Source organism: Aspergillus sclerotioniger, assembly GCF_003184525.1.
Source record: "Aspergillus sclerotioniger CBS 115572 chromosome Unknown BO94scaffold_8, whole genome shotgun sequence".
Classification (NCBI taxonomy): Eukaryota; Fungi; Ascomycota; class Eurotiomycetes; order Eurotiales; family Aspergillaceae; genus Aspergillus; species Aspergillus sclerotioniger.
Genome location: NW_020290998.1, coordinates 167655 through 186601, shown reverse-complemented (window position 1 = coordinate 186601; position 18947 = coordinate 167655). Strand labels below are relative to the sequence as shown.

The window sequence follows — 18947 nt, the reverse complement described above, 5'->3', positions numbered from 1 at the left end:
AAACCGGGCCCATCGCCAATCCGCCCGGCAGCTCACTGACATCGTCAATCAATAATTGATGTCAAAACTTCCGCATCGTTCTAACTTCTCCACGCATGCACATCGTCAATTGCTAAATCTCCGATAATACCGCGTGCATTCGATCCATAAAGTGACCTGACGTCTCCACCATCGCTAAACAAACCTAATTCCAACCTCAATCATCCCTAACCACTCGCTGCAACACACGGATATCTCGAATCTTCATCCCACCAACCCACCACCACAACCACCCACACAAACACGCGCGCAATGGTCCGCCTCAAACACCGCTACCTCCTCCTTGATATCCTCTACCCCGATCCGTCGACGTGGCCTGCCACGAGTGCGAAAAATGCACTGAAGTCCCTATCCAAGTCGCAATCGCAATCACAATCGCAGCTACAGATCCATTCGCCCACATCTGATGCCTTGACGCCGAGCTTGTTGGCCAAGATGGTTAGGGAGGAAGTTGCGGAGTTGTTTGGTGATTATGGGGTTGGGAGGCTAGGTGGTGCTGGGGCGGGGGTTGTCAGTGGTATGTTTTTTTCCATCTTGTCTTCTTTTTGTGTCTTTTATGTTTGGTGGGGTCATGAAGAATATGGATTTGCTGGGTATGTCATGATGCTCATCAATTGGGGTTTCATAGTGAAATATCTTTCGCCTGCTACGTCAACCGCTATTATCCGCTGTCCGCGTGCGTCTTTCCGTCTTGTTTGGACGGCCCTCACGTGTATGTCTGAGGTGCCTGGGATTACTGAGAATGGGTCGAGACGACCGACGAGTTCGAGGTCTTGTGTGTTTCGTGTGATTCGCGTGTCTGGAACGATGCGCAAGGCGGAGGAAGAGGCGATTCGACGCGCGAGGAGGGAGATTGTGCGGTTGAGGGGCGCGGAGGAGAGTGGAGTGCTTGAGGGGTTGTTGGGTGGGTTGGTCGATGCGCATGAAGGTACTCCGCTTACTGGGAGTGCTGAGGATGTTATGGGGGATGAGGATGTTATGATGGAGAGTGAGGATGATGAATGAGTATGGGATATGGTATTATTGGACGGCATCTATTTAGGTGCCTGTACCTTGCATGGGGGAGTTTTGTCTTGCTAATCATTTCATTAGAGATACCCTATTATACAGTGTGTGAATAGATGCTGGGATAGATTCATGTCATGACTTTCGTATAATCTTTACACCGCCATCTGGTATTGGGCCTCTGCCGAGGTCGTCGTATTCGTCATCATCTTCGTCGGGATTTTTTCCCGCATCTCCAGCTGCTGCTTTTTCATTGGCTTTGGCCTCTTCCTCCAACTGCTTCAGCTCGTGGTCATCATAGGTATCCTTGGCATCGAGCCAGCGTTCCTGTATATCCCGAACATCCATTGCCCCGAGGCCTTCTCGAACGGCAATCTGCCAGACGCTGTCGTTGGCACCCTCAGCGGGCCCGAAGACATAACCACTGGCGCGATCGATTACGCGCAGTAGGTTCATCATGCTTTTCTTGTCCTCCACAGCTAAAGTTTCGAAGCCCACTAACCCGAACTCTTCCACTAAATCGATGATGGCGTTGTTGAGCGGCCCGAATTTTTCATGCGATAGCCGTGAAGACTCGGCTTCCAGGTGCGGAAGAAGATAGTTAAGGTCTTGCACCTCTGTGTAGTAGTCTAGGTTGAAAGGCAAAGGGGCATAGTTGGATAGATTGTCAATCTTGGTGAGGACGTTCAGGTGAGGCAGATCCATTTGGAGCATGGCGCGGAGGGAGAGGAGAAGAGCGGATATGTACATCGACGGTAGTGTAAGGTTGTAGGAATCAATGAGATGGATTACGATTAGCTGCGCACCAGCATGTTAGCAACGGTGTAGTAGGATAGAGCGAGCAGGAAGAATGAGACGTACTCTGTACCCCAATTTCTGGATTTTGAAGAATATATTGCGTAGGGAAGAGTGATGAGTAAACAGTTCGACTTGACCTGGGCAGTCGAATAAGACATAGTCATCTGTATGAGACCATCTAAAATTAGCATTTAATCCTACAGCATCCGAAGCCATGAGAGATGCGCCTACCTCCGAACTCCTTCAGTCCCTCCTCAAGAAAGTCAAAGTTCTCCTCCAGCTCTTCCAAAGCATACAGAACACCGCCATTTGGTCCTAGCTGATCTTCACTCATGATTTCCTCTAGCGTCACAAGATCGCGAACGTCCAGCGCGCACGGATACGACGTTTTATCATTTGCGGGGTCTAGGTTCACGATGGAGCATTTGCGGCCGATGGCTCCCAGGAACTGGTGCATGCCATTGCAGTAAGTTGACTTCCCCGCGCCCGGAGGACCTATCACGAGTTGCGCAAACGGCATGACGAGAGTCTTCGCACAAGAATGTGTTCGATCAAAGGAATGCTCGATGTCAATGTCGGAGCAATCGATGATGGCGGGGAGAATATTCCAGGGCGGTCGGGCATGGCAGAAAACGGTCTGTAAGGTGAAGCTTGGATGACACCGGGACGATCAACAACGGGTTAAAGTCGAGCTAGGTGCTGATTCAAGCAGGAAAAATGGCGTCACGTAAGTCGCGAATGGACTCTGTATCAATTAGCTTTTGCTGACAGGCTATCAGATCAATTTTCTGTCGCGTCTCCGCCGACGGATGCTATCTCCGCTCTGAAGTTCTCTCCCGATCCCGACTCCACGCGAATCATTGTTTCCTCCTGGGATAAGAATGTCTATCTGTACGATCTGCGCGATGAAAATGGTGCAGTAGGAGAAGGAAAGCTGTTACAGAAGTTCGAGCATCGTGCTCCGGTGTTGGATGTGTGTTTTGGCGCAACCGAAGATGAGATCTACACGGCTGGATTGGATTGGGACGTCAAGAAGTGAGTCTACTGTCTGCTCTGCTCAAGTCCATTAGCCATCGGCTCATCTCCCACCTTTTCTCAGCTGACAGTCTGTAGAATCGATGTAGCATCATCCACTCAGACCGTTCTCAGCAGCCACGAAGCGGGCGTGCGAAGCGTTGTTTTCAGCAAGGAACACAACCTAGTCATATCCGCATCCTGGGACTCGACGTTGCATGTGCACCAGGCGAACGACCCTGCCATGGCACCCGCTGTTATTCCTCTCCCATCCAAGCCTTTCTCCGTGTCTCTTACCGCCACGAAGCTCGTTGTCGCAATGGCTTCCCGCGCCCTTCACATTTACGATCTGAAAGCACTGGCTATGCTCACCGCTCAGTCGGAGGGCACTGGCCCGAACAAGGTTGAGGTCGAGCCATGGCAGCGAAGGGAGAGTAGCTTGAAGTTTATGACCCGTTCCGTGGCATGCATGCCCGACGACGCAGGATACGCTTCGTCGAGTATCGAGGGACGTGTCGCGGTCGAATGGTTCGACCCGTCTGCCGAGTCCCAAGCCCGGAAATACGCGTTCAAGTGTCACAGACAGACAGCGGATGATGTGGATGTGGTGTACCCGGTCAATGCGCTTGCGTTCCATCCCGTCCACGGTACGTTTGCGTCTGGCGGCGGCGATGGTGTGGTCGCTCTTTGGGACGGTATCGCGAAGAGGAGAATCAGGCAGTACCAGAAGTACCCCTCTAGTGTCGCTGCAGTGGACTTCAGCGGCAACGGAAAGTACCTGGCGATCGCAATCAGTCCAGGTTTCGAGGACGGCAAGGATGATGTTGTTGAGGGAGCGGTCAAGATCTTCGTCCGTGAGCTTGGAGAGACGGAAGCGAAGGGGAAGGGTGCCAAATAAATTCGAGTATATTGTCGTCTTATGAAATATTTGTTTTGATGAACGGCGTGCGGAGACTTGGTGTTCTTACTTTTGGTTCAGTGATATCACAGTTATGACGCACCAGGTTATAGAAAGCGTAAAACAGTCCGATTCGTGCTACAGTCTACATGGTATCATTGTACTTTTTTCCTCTAGTCTCTTGGTCACTTGACACATCGTATATGGCGTTAGAAGCAACCGTATCAAGCAGTTGCCTTCCTGACGGACACCGAGCCATCAGGCATGCCGAAGTAGGCGGCAATAGGCTTCTGGCCCCCAACACCTCCAAGAGCCTGGGCCTGAGGGCCGGTCAGGCCGGAGAAGATACCAACGTCCAAAACACCGGGAATCTGCTTAATCGCCTGGGAGAGGGCGTGGACCTCCCAAATGCCTTCCTTCCCACTGCCGTCCTTCCCAGCGGCCACGTCTGCCTGTGTAAGCAGGGTCTTGAACGGAGCGTCGATGATGAAGAAGGCTTGGTCGGTCTTCAATGGACCTTGCTTGATATCCGTGTTGAGACGGATGGCAGGCTCAATGCTGCCAATCTCTCGAAGAGCAGTGAGGACTCGGTGGGCAGCGATAGGAGCAACTTCGATCGGGATGTACTTCCAGCCAGAGAGCAGGCGGGACTGAAGTTTGCGGGAGTCTGACAAGCGTGGGGTTAGTGTATGTCTATTAAAGGTTCCGGTGTAGATGACTGAGTCAGCGTGAGATATACGCACCGGCCACGCAGATGAATTCCTTGGCCTGGAGGGCCACAATCTTTTCCTGGAAAAGACAAGCACCGCCGCCCTTGATCAGGTTGAGCTCGTCGTCCACCTCGTCCGCGCCATCGAAGGCGACATCTAGCACTGTGCCCTCTGGGATAGAATCGAAATCAACCGCGGTGAGACCGGCTGAGATGATAAGCTGCTTGGACTGGAAGCCGGTGGGGATATATTTGGTGGCGGAGGTGTCTACTCCGGACTCCTTGATGGCCTCTACAACATAGACGATCGTAGAACCACTGCCAATGCCGACAAATTTGGCGTCTTTAGGGTAGTGGTTGTCGACTGCGGCTTTACCGGCCGCACGCTTTGCGGCTTCGATGACGCTAGCCATGGTGGAGTGACGACGAGAGGGGCTGGAGGGAACCGGGAAGAGGGGGACAAAAGAAGGAGACGACCGAAGTGATCGTAGGCGAAGACGGAGACGAGGATAAACGGGAGTGGGAGAGAAAGCGCAGGGACGGGTTCTGTCGTGAGATTAATAGGCGGACTATTCCGGGGAAGAAACTCTTTCGACGAGCCCCTGCAAAATCGGGGAGGGAACCGTCACAAGCAGTGGATGCCCGCGGTGGGGGAGCGAAGAGAATCCCAAGAACTCCCCAGCAGGCCATTGGACCACTTACAGCGAGGGCAGACAGCCAGGCGGGATTGCGAAACTCATGGCATGGCAATTGACACCTTGACACACTCGATATCAGTCAAATCACCCGTTTTGAGGAGCAATGCAGCATCTAACCTTCGCAATAATCTGATTGTTTTGGATGCGCGACTTCCACTCCGGCGGGGTTGTGTCGTCATAGCTATTGTGGCCTCAGGCAGAAGGGCAGCAAGGCAGTCAGGCCACAAGGCTAGCAGGACGGTCCGTGCACTGATGCTATCATGTGACTGCACCCAACATGGGGGGTATTCCATCACTTCTTACTTTCAGCAACCAACAATCGATACTGGTTTGGGTGCTCCGTCGTGTTTTCAGCCAGGACTTGACGGTGGAATACTGTTCTCCAGTTTATTTGATCCCAACCTTCAGTTCAAAATCGCCTTCTCTATCCTCATCTCGTCTCCGCTTTAGCCCCCCATGACAGAGACCTTTCCGAGTGCCCTGGTTGGGCCATCTTCGAAAGAGAGAAAGTATGATCGCCAGTTGCGCTTGTGGGCAGCCAGCGGTCAGAAAGCTCTAGAGGAGTCTCAGGTGCTTCTGGTAAATTCCGATGGGCCATGGAGCAAGCAGAATACGGGAGTATCCGGTGTAGTTGGCGTGGAAACGCTCAAGAACCTTGTACTCCCTGGAATCGGAGGCTTTACCATCGTGGATCCCGCACTTGTCACCGAGCCTGATCTCGGAGTGAACTTCTTCTTAGAAGAGAAGAGCCTGGGCAAGTCCAGAGCTGAGGAGACCTGTCGACTGCTGAGAGAACTAAACCCAGACGTAGACGGGAGCTTCTATACCAAGGTATATCTGTCCTGTAGACAACTCCAGCTTGCTTCGGGGTGCCTAAGAGCTAACAAATGTTGAAAATCAGCCTATCGCAGAGCTTCTGCGGGACCCAGAGTTCCTCACACAGTATAAGCTAGTGTTGATATCTGGCCCGGTGAAACGGTCGTCTTTGGAGGTCCTCCGCAAGGCTGCCAAAGATCTCGATATTCCAGTACTATACACACGCTCGGTGGGATTCTATTCCATCTTTTCTCTCCAGCTCCCAGCTGCATTTCCCATAGTAGAGACACATCCGGATCCTGAGAGCACGCAGGACCTTCGTCTCCTTAACCCTTGGCCTGAGTTGGCAGCAGCTGGTGCTGGCATAAGCAATTTGGATAGTTTGGACGACCACCAACATGGTCACGTTCCGTATGTTTTGCTCCTGCTCCATCACCTAGAGCTATGGAAGAAAGCGCACGATGGCCAGGTTCCGTCAAACTACAAGGAGAAGTCGGAGTTCAGAGAAATGGTTCGATCCAGTGCAAGGACGAGCAACCCGGAGGGTGGCGAAGAGAACTATGACGAGGCTGTTGCGGCAGTCTTGAAGTCATTGAATCCATTTACCTTACGCAGTTCCATCCGTGAGATCTTCGAAATGGAAGAGTGCAGACGCCCGAGCCCAGATTCTGCTGATTTTTGGGTCATTGCAGCGGCTGTCCGCGAATTCCACCAGAGACACAGTGTACTACCTCTGCCGGGCTCCTTGCCGGACATGAAGGCTCAGTCATCCGATTACGTTTCTCTTCAGAATATCTACAAATCGAAGGCTAGGAAAGATATAGAAGAAGTCACTGAGATTGTCCGAAGCGTTGAGGTACAGCTTGGATCACGCCCAATACAAGTTTCGGACAAGGATATTGAGGTCTTCTGCAAGAATGCGGCTCACATCAAGGTTGTGCATGGCCGAGACATTCCCCTAGTGAATGGGGAAGCATATACTCTGGAGGCCATCCGGAACAACCTGAGTGTTCCTGACTCCCTCATTCCGATATTCATCGCCTTCCAAATCCTGGATAACATTGTAACCGACATCCAAGATGGAGAGAGATCAGAAGAGGCCTTAGATGATGAGATAGCGTGGGAATCTGCAATCAAGCACGTCCTCGGTATGCTCAAATCAGAAGGTCCATCGGCCATTGAGGAGGAGGATGCAAGGGAACGAATCCTTCAAGCTGCCCGAGAGCTCCGAAGGACGCAAGGCGGAGAGCTGCACAACATCTCTTCACTCACCGGAGGACTAGTCGCACAGGAGGCGCTCAAAGTAATTACTAGGCAGTACGTGCCGTTGGACAACACTTGCATCTTTGACGGGGCACACAGCCGCAGCGAAATGTACAAGCTGTGAGGAAGACGGTGGCAACTCTGAAACCTGCAATAGCCCTTCATGAGCATTTTTCTGGCATAAATTCACTAAGCCGAACATTCGGTGTTACAGTCTATGATTTGTATCTTTATTTGACTGTTAACCCCAACAAAGATACCTAGCCTGTCTGCAATATCTGGATCACGCTGATCCCGCGTCATCCAATGTACGGCGCTTGGCTCGGGACCCGCGGGCGCCGAGGACATCATATCGGCAAGGTTTCTCTCGACGAGTAGTCACTCATCCATCAAGTATAATTAGACCGCTATTCCGAACACTGCATTTAAATTATTTCATCTTAAGTTCGCCAGATTAAGTCTTTTGTACCAACAGAGTGGATTTCCCAGCTTTACGTCGCCTAAACGCTGCCGAAAATATCGCTAATGTGGCGGACACACTACCATTTAAGCTCTACAACCTTATAAGATGGCGTGGAACTTGTGTGGCATGTTGCCAAGACAGAATGAAGATAGGCCACCGATATTCCTTGAATGGAGGTCTTCTAATGGCTTCATTATGTTTGTGGTTGCTTTCGCGGTCTTCACGGTATGCTAAGCTCTTCGTCCCTTGTTAGAGGAACTTTATTAAGCTGACAGGTAATACATAGGATGTTCTGCTCTATGGACTGGTATGTGGCTTGAATGTACCAATGGTTTAGTTCATCCCTTGATGTCTCTGACGTTTTGACTTTTATGGTAGATCGTTCCTGTGGCGCCGACTGCCTTGCACCAAAGGGTCGGGTTGCCAGTAGACCAAGGTGATTAACTATTTGGACCACATTCTATGTTTTGTCAGTAATTAGTTGCTAATTATAGTTCGGGTCAGAACAATCATGGACATCTATTCTCTTGGCCCTGTATGGAGCAGCTCTATTAGCAACGTCGCGTGAGTCTTGTTATTGTCACCTCGGTTCAAAGAATCAAAGAATGTCTTTCTGATCGACCCTTCTATTTAGCCATCGCGGGATACATAGCTGACCGATTCGAATCTCGATGGTGGCCGCTCATCACAGGGCTGTTGGCCCTGGGTGCCTCCACGGCTCTACTCTGCGTAGGGACTCACATTGGTCTCTGGATAGCAGGACGTCTTTTCCAAGGAGCATCCGCAGCGGTCGTTTGGACCGTCGGGGCCGCGTTGCTTGTCGATACAGTCGGCAAGGAAGGCCTCGGGCAAGCGATGGGTTACCTTGGAATGGGTATGACTATAGGAATTATGGGCGGCCCTCTAATTGGAGGTGTTGTGTACGCTCGTGGCGGATACTATGCAGTGTTCGCCCTAGCATTTGCTCTGGTTGGAGTGGACATCGTTCTGCGGCTCGTCATGATTGAGAAGAAGCATGCGGTGAAGTGGATTCAACAAGAAAAACAAGAGAACCCGCAAATATCGCCCTCCGAAACGATAGAAAAGGGCTCTGGGTCAGAAGATGCCACTGAAGCTTCGCGCTTCGACGCACCAGAAAATGATTCGGAAGAACAGGTCGCGATTGGACAAGCGTCGCCCAAATCATATGACAGCTCAAATTCCCCAAAGGCGACGAGCGCCGTTTTTACTCTCCTGGCCTCGGACAGAATGCTGGTCACTATCTGGGCCTATTTCATCCTCTCTGTCCTTCTGAGCTCCTTCGACAGTGTCCTTCCCCTTTTTGTTGAGGACACATTCGGCTGGGGCCAGACAGGTCAAGGGCTCATCTTTATCCCTTTGTCTATTCCTCATCTTTCTGATCCGATATTCGGTATGATCAACGACAAGTATGGAAATGTCCGACGCTACATGGCGGCAGGAGCGCTGTTTGCAACCGTTCCAATTCTGGTGTTGCTTCGACTTGTCACCCACAACTCCATGGGCCAGAAGGTCTTGCTATGCGCGTTGTTGGTCCTCCTTGGCTTCTGTGTAGCCTCGCTGATGCCTCCTCTGTTGGTTGAGGCATCTTATATTGTGGAGGAAAAAGAAGCGAGAAACCCAAACATCTTTGGAAAGGGCGGCGCTATGGCGCTATCATATGGAATCCTCAACGCAGCGTTTGCTGCTGGAACGATAGTCGGTCCGTTCTTCGCGGGGTTTATTCGGCAAAGCGCGGGATGGAAGACCATGACATGGGCGTTGGCCTTGCTGACTGGTTTCTCTGGTATTCCTATACTGTTGTTCCTAGGTGGGTTTCTCTTTACGAAGAAGAGAAGTGAACCGACTCCATCTCCAGGTGGAGAGTGATCGATGATTGAAGGAAACAAAAGGAAGTATACATACTCATGTGCATAGATAATTTTGGGTAGAGAATATCATCTTCATAGACTAATGTGTTGACATGAGAGCTTGATTCGAGCATGATCTGGGTCATACTTATGCGATACCCTTGAACAGACAACTGCAGCAGTAATGCTGACTTAGTTGGTGAGAAGAAAGTTCATTCACTGCGATAGACTTGAATATTTCTCCGTCACCCGTCACTGCGAGCTGAGCAAAGGTAAGAACCGAGAAGTTAGACCTTCAAAGACCAACTTTCGCTCCCGGTGGATCTCCCCGCAGCAGCCCCACGCGTGACGAATGGGGCACAGCCAAGCCAGCGGATATCGGCATCTCCTGGAGAACTGCCAGCCGGTTCGAAGAGAGCGATTATGCTAAACAGTTCAAGAGGGGTGAACCAGGACCCTTATCATGGAGCATGGCGCCATTCCACCGGCTATCCAGGTAGACTCTCTGACAACCACCATCCTTGAGTATCCTCCCTCGCCTCAGCATAGTATCGCACGTTGCAGATATGGTTTTTCCGCGTGTCCAACACCAAGGTCTCCATGCTACTTTCAAGGGTATTGAAAGGGAGACTGAGGGAGTGGAGATCCATGAGTTCAGAGGCATCAAGTACGCCTCGGTGCCGGCGCGGTTTGAGCGGGCTCAGCCGGTGGATGGCTTTGCTGATGCCGTGGTTGATGCGTCTCGATACGGGTATACTTCCACGCATGACAAAGGCAGTTTTGATCAATACTGACGTCGAATTTGTTCTCTATAGGCCAAGATGTCCACAGGTAGATGTTGACGTACGCCATTTGCTGCGCATTCCGGAAGACTTCAAGATTGAGAAGGAGCCCGAGGATGAGTTTGAATGCTTGAACTTGGATATTACTTGTCCTCCGGTTTCGTCGGCTAAGAGATCTCTTCCTGTTTTAATATGGATTCACGGTATGGATCGAGGACTAGACCAACTATTTTCTGATAAATCGACGGCTAACCGTTTCATACAGGGGGCTCGCAAGTAGTGACCTTTTGCTCCGCTGCGTCCAAGATCTGCGGTAAGGAAGATGTAAGAGACTGCATACTCGGAGACTGACCGGTGGCTTGTTAGATCCCGTCAAGATCGTTGCGGATTCCATCAAGACCGGACAGCCTATCATATTCGTTTCGATCAACTATCGCCTCAATATTTTCAGCTTTGGCGATGGAAAGGAGAAGAATCTTGCCCTCAAGGATCAGAAATTGGGCATTGAATGGGTGCGGAATAATATCTCTGCCTTTGGAGGTGATCCTGTTAGTACGATTGAGAGCGGTGATGTGGTTACTATGTTCTAATCAGCACCATTCAGGAAAATATCACGCTGGCCGGGGAGAGTGCTGGAGCGGTGTATGTCCATGTCCATTTACTCACCGGTACGCCGGTCAAAAGGGCAGTCCTGGCATCTGGATCCTTGTATCTCTCTTCTCCCTTACCCGTTGAAAGAGGTCAAGCTCTCATCAAGGCGCTGGAAGTTAAGGTACAGGAGTTAGGCCAGTCATCGCTCCGACAGTCATCTGTGCCAGCTCTTATACAGGCGTTGAAAGAGTGCAATGTGAACACCATGTGGATCCAGGAGGATGAGGGCTTTCAAGGCTGGGAAGCTAAGTCCGAGCTGGTCGACGAACTCATGATCGGTGATACTGAATATGAGGTAGATTGCGACCCTAGCGGCTTTAGATATCTCTACTAATAGTCTCTCACAACCAGTCAGTTATTTGGAGGAACGGAATTGAAACATTGGACGGCAAAGCCATCGCCGCGGCTTTCGAGCAGGACGAGAAATGGGGCACGAAACTACGCAAGATGTATCATGTTGTCGCCGATCGCCCGACTGCTTGCAAGCTAGGCGCTCTGGACCTTGTTCACGACGTTCGGTATACACTACCGGTGGAAGTCGTCACCGAGAAGCTACAGGCAGCAAACAAACGAGTCTACAAGTACGTGGTTGACCAGCCCAACCCATGGCAGTCGTCTAGCCGAGCTCACCATGCCGTTGACCTACTCTTCCTGTTTGATGGTGTCGACCTATCCTTCAATCCTGCAGCCAAAGCTGTCGGCCAGGAGATGCGGAAGCGTTGGATACACTTTGTCAACGGCAATAGCCCGTGGTCCGAGGAGCAAATATTCGCCTATGGGCCCTTGGGTGCATGTGAAGAGATCTCCGAAGCGCAGTTTGCTTTTAGACGGCGAGTCGAGCATGTTCAAGCACTAAGGGGGGCGGGTATGGGCGTATACATGCCCATTGTATTTGCCTTGACGGCCGGCAAGATTAGTTTGTTGAATTGATAGAAGTGCGGATGCTCAATACAACTGGAAATTGCTTGGATCAGGCCAAAGGGAGATCCTGTATAACATCTGGCGTAGGGCTACCACACCATCAAGGCTATCCTGTGAAATCTGGCTAGAATGAAGTAGAGAGGCGGAGGCGGATCCCTAGTAGGCGAGAGGGATATAGTCACCTTCCTACTACTTACTACTGACCTTCACCCCTTCTTCACCTTGATAGGAACCTCGAACGAGAGAAGAAGTGTAACCACCTGTAACAGGCACTTAAAGCAAGCATGTCTTTCGGCAATTCCAACGCTGTGTGCTACCCGGAGACCCCCGCGCCGAAGCAGAACCCCACCGTTACTCAGGGCTGACTCATGTGGGGTCGCTCCACTGGCGATCGGCCGCCCGAAGGTCTCCGCGACGCTGTCCCCAGCTCGACTCGGCAACACTGCGCTCTCCAGATCTGCCGAACCTCCCTCAAACGCTCTGGCTTCAGCGACTCATCCAGCGGTCCAACCCTCCAAAAGTCTGGTCAACCTCCTCCTACCTAGATCAGCTGGCCGGATATTCGGATGTAAAGCAGTCTAATTAATTGCTTCACAATGTCTTCCCGCTCGGATCGTCCCCACCGGCTCAAGTATATGAGCCTGCTCGAACCCAGTCCGGTCTTTCCTCCAGAACCAGGACTGATACACACCGATTCATGACTCTACAACTTTCCATTCCATTTCACAGTCTCCATTTCACTGCATAGCTACTTCCCTGAGACCTACTGCCACCATGCCCTCAACGAGTGAGCTCTCCGACCCCAAGGAATACCAGAAGATCTTCCACTGGGCAGAGACACAAAAGGATGGCACAATCCCATCATTCAGCACAAGACGGAACGATCCCTATGAGGTGTGTATCATGTGGTGTCTTCAATAGTCTGCCAACCTCCTCTAACCGATGGGACCAGTACCAAGCCGGATTTGGCAATTCGTATGTCAAAGCTCCTCCTGCGTCTAGCGATTCAACTGGCTGATGTAGATAACCTATCAGATTTGTCTCTGAGGCTGTTCCTGGCACCATTCCACAGGGCCAAAACAGCCCTCGCAACGTCCGATTCGGCTTGTATGCCGAGCAAATCACGGCAACGGCCTTTATTGCCCCCAGACATTGCAACAAGAAGGCATGGTTATACCGTGCCCGGCCGGCCGTTGCCCACCAGGGATTTGTAAGTCATGAAGCTTTGTCTTCTGGGAGCCTATATTGACAGAACATAGACCGATCTTCCTGACAACAAAGACACAGAGTCTAACTTTCTGCCGCTGAACCCTCGCGTCCATGTCTCTCCCACTCAACTTGCCTGGCACCCATTCGACATTCCTACCAGTGGTGAAGTGGATTTCGTCTCGGGTCTCAAGACCGTGGCTGGGTCGGGCGAGCCGACCCTTCGCGAGGGCCTGGCGACTCACGTCTACGTTGCCAACGCTAACATGACCAAAAAGGCCTTTGTCAACTCGGATGGTGAGATGGCCATAGTCCCCCAACAGGGCGCACTAAACATCCAGACCGAATTTGGCCCATTGTTTGTTCAGCCCGGAGAGATCGTCATAATCCAGCGCGGCATCCGTTTCCGCGTGGATCTCCCGGATGGGCCTTCACGTGGTTATATCCTCGAGATCTGGGGCAGTCAGTTCGAACTTCCCGAGTTGGGTCCCCTGGGTGCCAACGGTCTTGCCAATGCACGAGACTTTCTCTTTCCCACAGCTAAGTATGAGATCACTCAAGAAGATTGGGAAGTTGTGTATAAGCTGGGAGGGAAGTTCTTCAAGAGCACGCAGAAGCACAGTCCATTTGATGTGGTTGCCTGGCACGGTAACTATGTACGCTCTCTCTCTCTCATTTTAATTGCGTAACGATTCAGCCAGAGGCAAACTGACCAACCCCACAGGTACCATACAAATATGATATGACCAAGTTCGTCAACGTTGGTTCCATCTCGGTCGACCATATCGACCCTTCCATCTTCTGTGTCCTCACAGCCAAGTCTCGTGATTCCACGGCTCCTTTGGCCGACCTACTCATATTCTCGCCTCGATGGGATGTTGCATCACGTACGTACCATGCACATAATTGGGGCTTCCTACTTCAACCTCACTAACCACAGAATTGACAGACACATATCGCCCCCCATATTACCACCGCAACGCTGCCTCCGAAGTCATGGGCCTAATCTACGGCGATTACGGCGGTCGTTCCGACGCCTTCAAGCCCGGAAGTGTCTCCTTCGAATGTGGGAGTAAGCATCCCTCCCAAATATATACCCACACCCAATAAAAAGCCGACACAAGCTAACAAAAACCGCCCCCAGTGGTCCCTCACGGCGTCGCCTACGAGGAATTCAAAGCCGCCACCGAAGCCGACCCACCAGTCATGCGCATCTCCGAAGCCTCAATGGCATTCATGTTCGAATCGAGCCGTCCATTCACAATCACAGATTACGCCTGGACAAGCGAAAAGAGACACGAGCACGAGCCCAAAATGTGGGATAACCTCGTCGACAACTTCTTCAGCCACGCTAAGGAAGTCGAGGAATTATTGGCTAAAAAGGCTCAAGGGTTGAGGGTTTGATCGCATCGCATCTCGTTCATCTCACTTCGTTGCATTATCCTACCCTGTGTTGTGCTTTTTAGCCACCGTTCATATCTATACCTATGGTCATGATTATTATGTGAATACTCGCTATCGCTCTGTACATATTGAAAAACATCACCTTATGGGTTACGTTTCGAGTGACGAGTAATGACGTAAGCCACGTGCAGAAGCAGAAGCTTAATGGGTGGCCAACATACCAAACCAAGCAAGCTTGAAGGCTGAAGGTGCAGTAGTCGATCGGGTAGTAGATGAGGGGCAATTTGGGGATCCATCTACTTGTCTACAGGTTCTTGAAAACGTAGACAACAACTGTACTCAATAGAAATATGAATTGTGCATGATCGGACGGTGCGGTGTCTATGGGCAATTGACAACGAACAGCGACCTGTCACATCGGCAAAAACCCAATCGCATATCGGGCGTGGATATCTACCTGAGGCACATGGCTCGCCGGGTTCAGGCAGCGACAGCGCATCCTCCCCACCCGGTGGCAAACCCATCATCCCATCCGCCGGAAGGTGGATATAGTCTCGAAACGTCTTTTATTTTCATGAATGGTATCAACACGGCCAGAAATACGGACATACAATTATTTAGGCAGACCGCCTTGATGTATCCTTGTCCCAACATCCCAGGAGCCCTTTCGAAGGGTCGGAGAACCTCAACTTGCCAGAGGTGAGAAGAAATGTCTATCACAAACAAATCACAGGAAATAATCGGGTGTGCGCCTCGAGACCATGGGCTCTCCTGCACGCGGGCAGGGATCGAATTGTAAGCTGTAGGCAGTGTCAGTAAACCCCGGCACGTCAGAAAGCTGTCGCGTCTGATCATCACATACAACGTATACTTCAGATGCTCGTCAATTTCCATGATTGCGGCTTGGTTGCCGCAGCGGTAGCAGTAATTAGGAGCTGCGTTTGCGATTAGCCATGTCCTTCCAGCCAGACACGAGATGAGGTTCCTCATACCCGAGAAAATCGTGACCACGTTTCTATCCTGCGACCAGTTATAACCCTCCATTACCAGCTGGTGCGCCCGTGCCACCAGAGTCAAGCCGTTGTTGTGATTAAATGCCTCCGAAATATCCTGCCCGAATGTGTATCCAGCACCGCGGGGGGAGATGCCCCAGCCGCATCGGTCGTCAGGGTCACTCCAGAGCAAGTCGCACATCGGACCCTCGTGTGGGACTTCCTGGATCCGATCCAGGGAGCGGATGTTGTCGAGCGTGTCAATCGACGGACTCAGACCACCATGCAGACAGAAGATCTGGTTCTCGATAAGTGCGGTGAGGGGGAGGTAGTCGAACAGATCAGTGAAGTATTTCCAGACATTGGCGTTGCCGTATTTGCGCAGGCATTCGTCGTAAAAGCCGTAAACTTGCGTGATCTGGCGGGATTCGTGGTTTCCCCGAAGGATGGTGATACGCTGAGGGTAACGGATTTTGAGGCAGACAAGGAGCGTGACGGTCTCTACGGAGTAGTAACCACGGTCGACGTAGTCACCTAGCGGGCGGGCGGGTGAGTGAGTGAAGGGGACGACTGGCACGCGCGGCAAGATGCCAACTCACCCATGAACAGGTAGTTCGTATCCGGATTGGGGCCACCAATGCGGAAAAGCTCCATGAGATCGTGGAACTGGCCGTGTATATCACCGCACACAGTCACCGGGCATTTCTGAGGGTTCCAGAGGGTCAGTCCGACCGGTCGCAACAGCCGCGGGGCCACCAGAGGCCCGGGCAGCGCGGGAAGACCAAAACAAACGAAATTCATCCACATACCACGGGCTGCACGTTCGACTCTTCCTGTAGGACCTCTCTTGCCTGTAAAAAACAAACCACGATTAGGATCTTGAAGGTCACCTAGAATGCCTGGCAAAAGCATCACACACCCGATCACACAGCCTCCGCACATCTTCCTCCGCTAGTTGCTTGCAGGTCATCAGGTTTTCGATCCATCCGTCGAGGGTGGGTATGGAGCCCGGATCGGTGGTCGGGGAGAGATGATGAGGTTCGGGCGACCGCGCCGTATCGATCTCCATGTTGTTGTCCATTGCAGTGACCACCGTAAGTAACAACAAGGGTGGTGGGGAGAGAAATTATGACGATTGACTGCAACTGAGGAGGGGCGGACCAACTGGGAGGGGAGGTCTCGTGAGGGAGGCGTGGATTTCTTTGAGGGGGGGGAACACGATCGGACGCAACGAGATGTAAAAGGGAAATTGAAAGAGAAACAATCTGGAAGCGACAGTAAAACCTGTCGCTCAAAGATGGAAGAAATATAGGGAAGAGAGTGGGGGGTGTTAGTAATGGGGAAGAAAGGTTGGGGGGGAGGGGAGGGGAGCAGGGAGTTTAGGGAAAGGGAGGTGAGCTGGGATGGTGGTGGTGGAGGAGGAGGTGGTAGAGGTGGTGGTAGCGGTCACAGGTGGTGGCAGCAGTGCATCAGGCCGTGGTGGTGGGAAGTTCCCATGGACAGGTTTGGGCCCGTTCATCGCCCTGCCCGTGCGCCACACCGCCCGCCGCCTGTTTGGGGCTTCCCCCCTTCCAGCTCCCTCGCAAAGCCACACTCTCTTAGTCTCTTTGCCCCAGAATTCTTCTCCAGCGTCCGCCACACCATGAGCTTCGAAGGGAACATCAAAAATATTCTCCCCATTGAAAATTTGCCAATCACGTAAATAATGGATGGTTACAACAAAGTTACATCCGGTTCGTAAGTTATGTAAATACAATCAATCATAATCATTCATTCGGTCATCACATCGTGCACTAATGCTTTGCAAATTTCGCCTTGACCCCAGGCTCAGGCTCAGCCGCGCGCTTAAATGATGTCACCACCAAATCCCCCGAACCCTCCGCCAAACCCGCGTCCTCCATACGGCCCCTGCCCTCGTCCAAACGGCGCTCCTTGCCCGGGCCCAACAGGATCATATCGCGATCCGGGAGGTGCTTGAGGGTCGTAGCCTTGGCCTCGTGGTCCACCAAAGAGGGGATCATCGAAGGTGGGGTGCATCCCACCACCGCCGCCACCCCCCAGACCAGGACCAATGCCTCCTCGCAAAGGATCGTTCGGACCGAGTCCCATAGGGTATAGGTCTCGGTCTCCGATGGTCAGGGGATTTCTTCCTCCCATGCCTGCCGGGTAGCCCCGAGGTGGTCTTTGGATTTCGAACTCATCCTCAAATCCTGGTGGGGGAAAGTCACCCGCCGGGACAGGTCGTCGGGGCGGCACCGCCAGAGGATCATCAAACGGATAAGGGCGAGCGGGTTGGGGCAAAGGGTCGTCTCGCAGAGGATCATGTCGTGGCGGTCTCTCCAGCTGTCTTTCTCGCACCGTCTCCTGTGCCTGGTTGGAGGAATCTTCGTACCCCTCCTTGTATAGCCCAGGGGCTAACTTCTGTATGACGTTGATCTTGAATAGCCCTATCAGGTCACTGATACGCGCCGGTGATATAAAAGCTTCGTTGAGTGCTGTTTGGAGGTCTGTGGTAGAGGACAGCGGAAGAGCGGATTCAGAGACGTAGTCTTTGACCGGGAGATCGAAGGAGGTGGTTCGGTCGTCGCCTAAGGCCAGGGCAAAAACGACAGCATTATTTCCGAGTCGACTGACTTTTAGCAGGTACTGCATCGATGACTGTGCGTGGGCATATCGGAAAGCGAAGGCCGTGTTGGCGTTCCATTCTGCGGGAAGTGAGGGGCTCTCGGTTTGGTTCTCTGCAGATAGTAAAGTGATCAGTACCTAGTGCTTTGTCGCATTAAGAAGTCTGCATGTCACACACTTAGCGTATGGTCTTCTCCAAGCCCAACTAGCCGGAAGCCTACTGCTGTCATCGCCGCGTGGCCTACTAAAGCGATCGCTTCGTAAGGCGTCTTGAGACTGGGCGGCGCGGCTCCATCCCCACGCAGAGCCGTTGCTGCGATCGCCAGTACGTTGTCCGGACTCAGGGTGTCTGTGCTTTCAGCCATCTTGATAAATGTTGGAGATAATTTACAACAACAGAGAGATCAGGAAGGCTGGGTGATGGAGCTTTGAAGTTGAATGGTGACTGCCGGGCAAGGCTGATGTCTTATCGCAGCCTGCAGCCTCCGAGTCGTTTATCGTGCTTAGTCAGAAGCCTGGATGGGCCTCTTCAACTGACACATTTCATGACGTTCGTCTAGATCATACACAAGTGTCAGAATCCTTTAGGGGAAGGCATCCATGTGTAGACAATATCAAGAATTTTAGTTTGCATACATTCTGTCGGAACAGAACTGACGGTTACAGGCCAGAATATTAGATGACTGTCTCCATTGTATGCAAATATAGTAGTTCACTTCCCATTACATATTTCGCAGACATCTATCATATTCTCAAAGCCTTTTGATGAAATGATAGACCCATAGACTCTGAATA

The 18947-nt window shown here is 51.8% G+C and overlaps 10 protein-coding genes across 10 annotated transcripts; 6 read left to right on the top strand and 4 right to left on the bottom strand.

The window, feature by feature from the left end:
* Nucleotides 1–59: 59 nt before the first annotated feature.
* Nucleotides 60–1179, top strand: BO94DRAFT_533173 (Rpp14/Pop5 family protein; the record flags this gene model as incomplete). Its single annotated transcript, XM_025611279.1, has 2 exons — nt 60–556; nt 668–1179. Coding segments are annotated over exons 1-2 (638 nt in total), but the record flags the coding sequence as incomplete, so codon positions are not given.
* Nucleotides 971–2616, bottom strand: BO94DRAFT_377938 (GTPase GPN2). Its single transcript, XM_025607237.1, has 3 exons — nt 2074–2616; nt 1906–2006; nt 971–1842 (listed from the first exon to the last, which is right to left on the bottom strand). Exons 1-3 carry the CDS (start codon nt 2360–2362, stop codon nt 1180–1182), a joined length of 1053 nt encoding a protein of 350 aa, XP_025469446.1. The 5' UTR covers nt 2363–2616; the 3' UTR covers nt 971–1179.
* Nucleotides 2523–3910, top strand: BO94DRAFT_533171 (WD40 repeat domain-containing protein). The gene is made up of 3 exons (XM_025611278.1): nt 2523–2569; nt 2622–2877; nt 2956–3910. The coding sequence occupies exons 1-3, from the start codon at nt 2560–2562 to the stop codon at nt 3752–3754; spliced, it is 1065 nt and encodes a 354-aa protein (XP_025469445.1). The 5' UTR covers nt 2523–2559; the 3' UTR covers nt 3755–3910.
* On the bottom strand, nt 3855–5280 carry BO94DRAFT_533170 (ribose-5-phosphate isomerase RKI1). Its single transcript, XM_025611277.1, has 2 exons — nt 4498–5280; nt 3855–4421 (listed from the first exon to the last, which is right to left on the bottom strand). Exons 1-2 carry the CDS (start codon nt 4874–4876, stop codon nt 3979–3981), a joined length of 822 nt encoding a protein of 273 aa, XP_025469444.1. The 5' UTR covers nt 4877–5280; the 3' UTR covers nt 3855–3978.
* A 337-nt stretch (nt 5281–5617) lies between these two features.
* On the top strand, nt 5618–7364 carry BO94DRAFT_544439 (NEDD8-activating enzyme E1 regulatory subunit; the record flags this gene model as incomplete). Its single annotated transcript, XM_025613177.1, has 2 exons — nt 5618–5992; nt 6063–7364. The coding sequence occupies 2 exons, from the start codon at nt 5618–5620 to the stop codon at nt 7362–7364; spliced, it is 1677 nt and encodes a 558-aa protein (XP_025469443.1).
* Nucleotides 7365–7808: 444 nt separating this feature from the next.
* BO94DRAFT_554919 (MFS transporter) lies at nt 7809–9590 on the top strand (the record flags this gene model as incomplete). Its single annotated transcript, XM_025613752.1, has 5 exons — nt 7809–7928; nt 7990–8010; nt 8082–8139; nt 8208–8267; nt 8338–9590. The coding sequence occupies 5 exons, from the start codon at nt 7809–7811 to the stop codon at nt 9588–9590; spliced, it is 1512 nt and encodes a 503-aa protein (XP_025469442.1).
* Nucleotides 9591–9985: 395 nt separating this feature from the next.
* BO94DRAFT_488214 (putative carboxylesterase) lies at nt 9986–11962 on the top strand. The gene is made up of 6 exons (XM_025609061.1): nt 9986–10322; nt 10387–10556; nt 10619–10666; nt 10720–10901; nt 10958–11299; nt 11356–11962. Exons 1-6 carry the CDS (start codon nt 10138–10140, stop codon nt 11932–11934), a joined length of 1506 nt encoding a protein of 501 aa, XP_025469441.1. The 5' UTR covers nt 9986–10137; the 3' UTR covers nt 11935–11962.
* Nucleotides 11963–12375: 413 nt separating this feature from the next.
* BO94DRAFT_533166 (putative homogentisate 1,2-dioxygenase) lies at nt 12376–14674 on the top strand. Its single transcript, XM_025611276.1, has 7 exons — nt 12376–12819; nt 12878–12900; nt 12961–13135; nt 13185–13787; nt 13856–14018; nt 14081–14203; nt 14276–14674. Exons 1-7 carry the CDS (start codon nt 12700–12702, stop codon nt 14533–14535), a joined length of 1467 nt encoding a protein of 488 aa, XP_025469440.1. The 5' UTR covers nt 12376–12699; the 3' UTR covers nt 14536–14674.
* A 218-nt stretch (nt 14675–14892) lies between these two features.
* Nucleotides 14893–16895, bottom strand: BO94DRAFT_512630 (serine/threonine-protein phosphatase). The gene is made up of 6 exons (XM_025609818.1): nt 16447–16895; nt 16337–16378; nt 16127–16232; nt 15528–16061; nt 15398–15470; nt 14893–15335 (listed from the first exon to the last, which is right to left on the bottom strand). Exons 1-6 carry the CDS (start codon nt 16606–16608, stop codon nt 15263–15265), a joined length of 990 nt encoding a protein of 329 aa, XP_025469439.1. The 5' UTR covers nt 16609–16895; the 3' UTR covers nt 14893–15262.
* Nucleotides 16896–17196: 301 nt separating this feature from the next.
* BO94DRAFT_488206 (proteasome inhibitor PI31 family protein) lies at nt 17197–18603 on the bottom strand. Its single transcript, XM_025609060.1, has 2 exons — nt 18331–18603; nt 17197–18265 (listed from the first exon to the last, which is right to left on the bottom strand). Exons 1-2 carry the CDS (start codon nt 18515–18517, stop codon nt 17373–17375), a joined length of 1080 nt encoding a protein of 359 aa, XP_025469438.1. The 5' UTR covers nt 18518–18603; the 3' UTR covers nt 17197–17372.
* Nucleotides 18604–18947: the final 344 nt, after the last annotated feature.